This window comes from Myotis brandtii, unplaced genomic scaffold (genome assembly GCF_000412655.1).
Source record: "Myotis brandtii unplaced genomic scaffold, ASM41265v1 scaffold299, whole genome shotgun sequence".
Classification (NCBI taxonomy): Eukaryota; Metazoa; Chordata; class Mammalia; order Chiroptera; family Vespertilionidae; genus Myotis; species Myotis brandtii.
Genome location: NW_005361430.1, coordinates 963,375 through 972,298, shown reverse-complemented (window position 1 = coordinate 972,298; position 8,924 = coordinate 963,375). Strand labels below are relative to the sequence as shown.

General features: G+C 42.5%; 1 protein-coding gene across 3 annotated transcripts in view; it reads right to left on the bottom strand.

Annotated features, from left to right (window-relative positions):
• The window catches only part of RECQL (RecQ helicase-like), a 29,256-nt gene that overhangs the window by 15,063 nt on the left and 5,269 nt on the right, over window positions 1–8,924 (bottom strand). For all 3 annotated transcript variants that reach the window (XM_005869573.2, XM_014542343.1, XM_014542344.1), the window contains exons 3-4: window positions 1,693–1,890; window positions 44–223 (exon numbers count right to left, since the gene is read on the bottom strand). In XM_005869573.2, the coding sequence (XP_005869635.1) occupies window positions 44–223; window positions 1,693–1,890 (378 nt within the window). The remainder of the gene's footprint in view (window positions 1–43; window positions 224–1,692; window positions 1,891–8,924) is intronic.

Genomic DNA, 8,924 nt, shown 5'->3' with positions numbered 1-8,924 from the left:
TTAACATTTCTTCAATTTAAAATAACTCTTTATTAATACATACCATCTGAACACAATGCTGGTAACTGGTAGCATAAGCTCTTTCCACCTCCTGTAGGCATAACAAGAAATACATCCTTTCCAGACATTGTTACATTAATAGTTTCAAGCTGAAGCAGTCTGAACTTCTCCAGTTTAAAGACATTTTGCAGAACGTCTTTAACTTTATCAGACCATGGAAAATCTAGAAAGAGAAAAATAAGCTAAATATATTAGATTGTTTAGGACTATAAGGAGACACACGTGCATAGCTGCTTTCATAAGAGCAGGATCAGATAAATATATATAAGATTTTTAATACTATGGACAATTTAACTTTCATAAGAACAATTTTGAGATTAGTTTAAGTCACAAAACTAAAGCAAAAGCAAATTTAATGATATACCGTCAGAAATCGTACCTCAGAAAAAAAAGCTAGTATATCAGGAAAAAAATCAAAGCACTTGCCAGTTGAGAATTAACTTACACAAAAGAAGATATTTGAAAAACCATCTGAAAGTCAACCAAGGAATTCAAAGTATCATAAAATACTCAAATATCATGAATAAAGTTAACCATTATCTGGAATTTTTGGTGTAAATATCTTGTTTACAAGTGAATCACTAAAAAACAAGGCCCACAAAAGCACTGCAATTCCTTCTCAAGTTATAGTATTCCTTTTATTATTTTTTTTGGTTGTTCACCAATGTTTATTTACTTTTCAATTACAGTTGACATTCAATATTATATTAGTTTCAGGTGTACAGTACAGTGGTGAGACATTTATATAACTTACAAAGTGATCCCCCATAAGTCTAGTAACCACTTGACACCATACAGCTATTACAATATTATTGATTAATATTCTCTATGCCGTGCTTTACACTCAAATGACTATTTTGTAACTGCCAATTTGTACTACTTAATCCCTTCACCTTTTTCACCCATTCCCCCAATCACTGTCCTATCTGGCAACCCTCTGTTCTCTGCATTTATAAGTCTGTTTCTGTTTTATTTTAATTTTTAGATTCCACATATAAGTGAAATCATGTAACATTTGACTTTCTCTGTCTCACACGAAAATTAGTGATACACATGATGCTCTGAAGGAACTTAAATCAAAAAAGGTTTGTTCAGTAGAGCAGGGAAATGAACTAGACTTTGGCAAAAAGTTTGAATTTTTTTCTGAATCGTTTAATTTTGTCTAGTGAAAATTTAGAAAATTTAGTTAAAATAAATATCTCACTTTTCCAAGCATTGATTCATGTTGTTAACAAAATATATTTCTTTATTGATTTCAGAGAGGAAGGGAGAGGGAGAGAGAGATAGAAACATCAATGATGAGAATCATTGATCGGCTGCCTCCTGCACACCCCCTACTGGGGATCGAGCCCACAACCCGGACATGTGCCCTTGGCCGGAATCGAACCTGGGACCCTTCAGTCCGCAGGTTGATGCTCTATCCACTGAGCCAAACCGGCTAGGGCCTAAAAGCTTAATTTTAAAAGACTACAGAACATGGGTAAAGAACGGTCTGCCTCTAAGCTCCCACGCCACTTAAGGAATGGCCAGTTTCACCTCTTAATGTACTGGAAAGCACTGACCCTGATACAGTGATTTGACTCCAGTTTAAAGAAAGAAGAAAAAAAACTAGCAAATAAAAAAAGAATAAACCTTCTTTATTCCAAGAGGCAGGTGAAGAATCACATTCATTGCTTCCCCCAGCATCAGAATCCTCCAAACACTGCTTTATTCTGCTTGTTAGGATGTTTTTTTTCTGAGTAAGCTCTTGTTGCCTCTCCAGAAGTTCCTGAATTTGAATGTCTACTGCATGTAGCTCGTTGTTCACCGAATCCAATTCCTCAGTTAGAGCTATGAGGAAGGAAAAAAGATACAATGACAAGACAGTCAATTACAATTTTAGGTTTCCCTAATAATTTTTTAATATTCCTTACCATCGAAATCACAGACAAGCTTATAAATTCTGCAGTGTGGTTAAGAATATTGTTTTGGAGTCGCACAGACCTGACTTAGTAGTAAATCTCAGGTCCTCCTCTTACCTGCTGAGTGAACTCAGGCAAGGTACTTAACTGAGCCTCAATTTCCCCATCTGTAAAATGGGGATAAAACCTAGGTTTCATAGCACTATTGTACAGAATTAAGTGAGATAACATATTGAAGGTTCTTGACACAGTACCTGGTACAAGTTAAGCATTTACAAATGATATCTATTTTAATTATGTTGTAGGGCAGTGGCCCAACAATCTCCTAAATCAAGTGACCCAACTATGAAGCAAACACAAGCTATTTAATAGTCCCCTAACTTCTTAGCTATTATTTCACAAAACATTCACATTTAGGCTCATATAGTGGCATGATAAGGATTCAATAATTATAAACAAGATGATGTAACAAGTAAAAAAAAATCATGTACTATTAAAATTAACATTACAACTCCATCATTAATTAATTTATAAAGAAGCCTTAATGTATGATTCTAATCAGACAGTCAAAGTGAGATTCCTTTTGATACCATATCAATGGAAGCTGTAAAAAATTTAAAGATGTTGTTGGTGTGTCCAAAACATCTGTCTGCATTATTCAGTGTTCATTTGTAATGCCTTTTCATGAGATAAAGTCTTATGGTTATTTAAAATCGAATGTTGTGATGACTTTGTATTGTACCAACTGCCAGAATTCCCTTCCCCGTAGGATTCTGGGTTAGGATTGGCCACAAGTGAACTCTGCGTGAGATTTGGAGGGTGGAAAAAAGAGCAGGCCAATTTACATTCAGATGGTTGGCATAAGGTCAAATAATGTTGCAGCTCACTCATGTCGTCATGGATCTTCTGTCTCACCTTGTTGGCATGGGGCAGAAGCCAGTTCCTCCAGGCCCTGATGAATCTCCCCAGGGCAGTAGCTTGGCCCACAGCTTCTCTGAATCCTTGACCAACTTCATGTGCAACTTGCCGTAGCAAGTACACCAGATCTTTGGCAAGGCACCAGCATCCATGAAGTCAGATCCTTGTAGGCAGTGACACACCACCATGATTCCCAGTGAGAAACAGGAGGGTTCCACATAGTCCTTGTGGGTTTCAGCTGATCCTTACCCACCCACACTTCACATCCATCTTCCCATCCCTAATGCTGGCACTACTGACTTCAGGTCCAGCAGGGGACTGCATAACCAGCTCCAGTGATTATGCAGGAAATAGTCCCTATAAGAAATCCCTTATATCTGATTGAAACCTAGCCAACACCCAGTGCTGTTCCAGATGAACAGAAACTTAAGGGTGGGTTCTCTGAATTGCTTCTGGGCCACCTGAAATTGGGCCTCTGATCTGATTAGATTTAAAGATACTGATGTCCTTTGTTTGCAGTGATAAAAGGAGCAATGGTATTCCATGGCATGCAGTAGACAAAGTTATTTAAATTCTAATCTGTAGACACCAGTATAATTAAGTGTCACAATTATACTGGTGTCTTACTTAATACTTGGGTGGCCAAGTGTTTCCTGACACAGAACATTTTGGTGAAAATAATGGCAACAACTGGTTGCTTTGAAGTATGCTGGAGAACTTGGGGAGAGAAATGCAGGGCCTCAAAGTCGCTACAGGGTCAAGATTACTGAATACCAACCCTAAGTCTAAATCCTGCAGATGGCTGTAATACAATGTAAATTGAATTCCCAACTTTGCAGGGACTCGTATTAAAGTTAAAGACAAAGTGTCACTGGGATGGGAACATCTGGGCTGATTCCAATGAAACAGGGGACCTTGAGCACTAAATCTGACAAGTCACTTTTGCCCTTCCCTTTCTGAAACAGCTTTCTCCTGCCTGAATGCCTTTAATGGTCTTTCCTGAGGTGGTTGTTTTGCAAAGGATTGCTCATCTCCCTAAGGATCTCCCCCCACCACCTCTTAGTGCTTCAATACCCAGGACGCCCTAGATCAGTGGTTCTCAACCTTCCTAATGCCACGAACCTTTAATACAGTTCCTCATGTTGTGGTGACCCCCAACCATAAAATTATTTTTGTTGCTACTTCATAACTGTAATTTTGCTACTGTTATGAATCGTAATGTAAATATCTGATATGCAGGATGTATTTTCATTGTTACAAATTGAACATAATTAAAGCATAGTGATTAATCACAAAAACAATATGTAATTATATATGTGTTTTCCGATGGTCTTAGGCGACCCCTGTGAAAGGGTTGTTCGACCCCCAAAGGGGTCACGACCCACAGGTTGAGAACCGCTGCCCTAGAGGCTGAGGTATTAAAAGTGCAACCCATGAGAAGACACAAAACACACCAGAGTTGCATTTGCCAATATATATCACCAGAAACCTAGAGAATAAATATGGGAAGAGATCCTAAGGGTATTAAATCAGGGTGGATAGAAAATAATATTAAATAAAGCTTAACTTATTAGTATGGACTCGGTAAGAAATTCTGGAATTAGTGTGCTAAAATAGTGCCCAGGAGTAGCTCTAATAATTTACTTAGTTGGTAGCCAGAAACCGGGCCCCAAAGATGAATATAAGAAAGTTGGATGGAACAACATAAGTGTAAATCCCAATGAAGTTGAAGGGCCAGAACTTCCTGGGTATACTATACAGGAGGGGATCCAGAGGCTTGGGGAGATGGGAATGCTAGAGTGGATTATCAGGTAAATTGATCATCCACTCTCTTGCTGTACCCGCAACAGGATGCAGAGGATATTCCCTTCACCAAGATTATGAGAAATAGTCATGAGGGGAGCCTTAGCATCTCTGAAGAGCTCTGGAGTGGCTGTTCTCTGCAAGTCAGGAATGACAGTGGGAAGTACTGCCTTTAAACTAGACAACCTGAATCAATGAGAATGATGGATTCTAAGATACAGGGACTAAATGTTGGCAATTCATGACCAAAGAAAAGGTAGGTGCGGTTGCCATAATAGGCAACAGAGCAGCTGTAATCAGAATAGTCTGACTCTCAAAGGTCTTTGGCATTGGCTAGTTGGTCATGATGTTGCTGAGGTGGAAACAGATGATTAGATTTGTATAGGTAGAATACAAAGCCCTGATTCTGGTAAACCTAAGTCTGATTTGACTCACCACAAGAGTCGCCATCCTTCATCCAATCCCCAGAAATGAGCCAATTTATAGACTCAGAGTCCCTTGAATAAAGTGCAGGTTGGGGTCCTTTGAGGAAGGACTCTACTACACAGCTAAAACTTTATGTAGTAAATCTTTCCACTTGTATCCTCTAGAGAAACTTATCAGGGCAATTGTGTATTGGGAAAAGGAAAATAACTTCTCAGAAATCATCAAACATTGGCAGTAAGAAATAAGAACTGCAATACCTATAAGACTTTCTTCCTTATTTTGATCCTATATAATAAAAGGCTAATATGCAAATAGACCGAACGGCTGAACAACTGAACAATCGAACAACCAGTCGCTAAGACGTTCGCTGACCACCATGGGGCATGTGCGGAACATGGCAGGCGTTGGCCACAGTGGGATGGTGGAGCAGGTGAGCGGGGACACCAGACCAAGGCGGGGCTCCAGTCGCTGTCATCAGGGCGAACCTCGGTGGTTACTAAAAATTCTTTGCTCCTGTGTGCTGCAGTTCTGCCCAGCACTTGCACCTGATGCTGGCCCAAGCCCCACCCATAGCCGCAGTCAGTGCCCAGTGCCGGTCCCAATTGGTAGGCGCTGTCAGTGGGTGCAAGCAGTGGCTGCCAGCCCCAATCACCCCTGAGGGCTTCTCCACCTTCCTCTGGTCCTGAGGGGCAATCTGGGCACCAGCCCCACTCACACCCACTGCTGGCACCAGCCCCAATCGCTCTGCACCATCAGCAGGTGCAAGCGGGGCCAGCGCTGTCAGAGTGTAGGTCAGAGCATGGGAGCGGCAGCAGGAGCAGGGGCTGCCGGCAGACAGGGGACTGGGGGCCATGGAGGGAGGGGCAGGGCGGGGGCACAGAGGATGGGCCAAGACCTGCCCCTGTGCCCACCACAGCCTCAGGGCCCACAGTTCCTTTCAAGGTACACAAATTCGTTCACTGGGCCCCTAGTATTTGTATATAAACCAAGTTTGGGTTTTTCGTTCTTGTTGGTGGGGTTTTTTTGTTGTTGTTTTTGTCCCTTCTCCTATTCCTCTTAATATCAAAAAGAAAAAAAGTATCAATAGTAGCTAACTTCATATCTCAGGATTTAGGTGCAGCAGTTCTCAACCTGTGGGTCGCATCGTTTGAAAATACATCCTGCATATCAGATATTTACATTACGATTCATAACAGTAGCAAAATTACAGTTATGATGAAGCAAGGAAAATAATTTTATGGTTGAGGGTCACCACAACATGAGGAACTGTATTAAAGGTTCGTGGCATTAGGAAGGTTGAGAACCACTGGAGGATTATCAAGGAGGATATGATTCATCAAAAAGAGGAATAAGCATCATCAAAAGATAAGTAGAATTTGTGTCCTCTTCTGTAGAGATTAGTTTGTATCTGGTTGTGTACAGGATAGTTGGTGACACATTAAGCAGAAGCATCATTCTGCTACTTCCCTTATTTGAATACTAGAGGCCCAGTGCACAAAATTCGTGCACTGGAGGAGGGGGGGTCCCTCAGCCCAGCCTGCACCCTCTCACAGTCCGGGACCGCTTGCTCCTTACTGCCTGCCTGCTTGCTGCTCCTTACTGCTTGCACTGCTCCTCCTTAGTGCTGCTGCAGAGGTGGGAGAGGCTCCCATCACCACCACTGCGCTCGCCAGCCATGAGCCTGGCTGCTGGCTGAGCGACGCTCCCCCTGTGGGAGCGCACTGACCACCAGGGGGCAGCTCCGCATTGAGCGTCTGCCCCCTGGTGGTCAGTGCACATCATATCGACATGCCTCTCACAATCTGGGACCGCTGGCTCCTAACTGCTAGCCTGCCTGCCTGATCGCCCCTAACCGCCTCTGCCTTGGCCCCACACCCAGGACCCAGGATTCCCTCCTCCAACCAGCCACAGGCACCTCGGACCCTGGCTTCCGTCCCTCTGGCCGATTGCAGGCACCCGGGACCCGGGCCGGCTTCACACAGGCTGGCCACAGCCACAGGGGACCATGGGTGAGGGGCTTCGCCCAGGCCACAGCCATAGGCACCCGGGACTGCAGGGCGGGCAGCTTTTCTCCCTCTCCTGGGCCGCAGCCACAGGCACTGACACCCGGGACCGCAGGGCGGGCAGCTTTTCTCCCTCTCCAGGGCTGCAGGCACCGGTGCCCAAGACTGCGGGGCGGGCAGTTTCTCCCGGGCTTGGGCCCGGCTTTGTCAGAAAGGTCATCGGATGGTCGTCTGGAAGACGTCTGGTCTAATTAGCATATTACCCTTTTGTTAGTATAGATTAAAAGAGAAGTCTATGGATACCCTGTAGGCAATGGGTGAAGTCTGGTGGCTTTATACTGTGATAACTTAGCTAAGCTAGAACTACATTTCCCAAAATTCTTTCCCTGCATAGATCTAGGTTAGGGCACAGAGAACTCTGCCAAAGATTTGGAAGGTGGAAGTGATGCAGTGGCCATATTTGCCATATTTAAGAAGGTCACTGCAAGGTCAGGGCTGGTGACCTCATTGGCATGGGGCAGCACCTGTGCCCACAACTCCAGCTGCTGCTAGATATCCTTGGGAAAACAGCAGGGTTTGCAGCTCCTCCAGGTCCTATTGGTTCACCTTCTTCAGCTTCTCTGAAGCCTCAGCCAGTTGAATGCAACTTCATGTGAAGTACACCAGCTCTCTGACATGCCTTCTGCAGCATCCAAATTGGAAGATGTGAGGCAATGAGACACTAATACAGATTCTAGTAAGAAACAGAAGATCATCTTCACAGGTAGCAGTTTATTTTTGCATTCCCCATCACATCTTCTTTTCCTGACTGCTGATTCTGCCAACTTCAGGCCCAGTGCCAGACACATGGGAAACATACATAAAGAACCTAACACTTCCCACAATCACATAATCCCTTATATCACTCAGAGTGGCTCTGCTTCTCTGATCAAACCCTACCTGACAGAGATGTAATGTCAATCCATGGTACAAAGTCATATCGTATCTTTGACAAAATCATGATTGCCTAAAAATATTAAAAGGTACAGCTAGTTGTAGTAAAGTCGGGGTATTTTAATTTTTTTGTCCAAAAGTATATCATCTCCAATGCTGGCATATACAAGACTTTACTATATGAAATGTGATTGAAAAGTCAAGTATATGATTTTAATCAATAATGAAGAGGGATTACAAGTACACAGGGCTTATTACGGCAACGGTATCTCAAGAGCACACTGAACTGAGTGGGGATCACACTGCAGTGTTTCTAGGCTTACAGCTGATGCATGGGAGGTGCCATTCTTCAGAAACAGCACATTTTCTAACAATATCACAAACTGAAGTTAACACTGAAAGGAAAGTGATTTACCAGCACTGAAGCCGTCAGATCCAAAGTAACAAACTACCTGAAGGCAACCTCAAAGAGGCAGTTCAAATACAGTTCAACAAATGGATAGAACAATAGAAGTTAGATTTCTTTGAAAGGGGTACATATTATGGAAGCAGTTATTTGAAATAAGCATCTCTACTTAAATAAAATTTACCTATTTCATTGTTCAGTTATTTTAAAATCATACTCCACTGATAAAGCTGAAGTCTGAAGTAAAATAACATATGCAATCCCAAAATGATCATGCTGAACTGAGTTGTGAGGTTCCATGACATCTCTTAAACCCTCATTTTAATCTCTAAGTAAAGACTGCTTGGGTTAGCATTTAACATAACTTAAATTTTGACCATTTATTATTAACCCTCGGGGTATGAGAAGGAGGCATGAGTCAAAGCCAAAACCTATGTCACTATTTTTTCATGTTTATATTGAAATAAATTATAA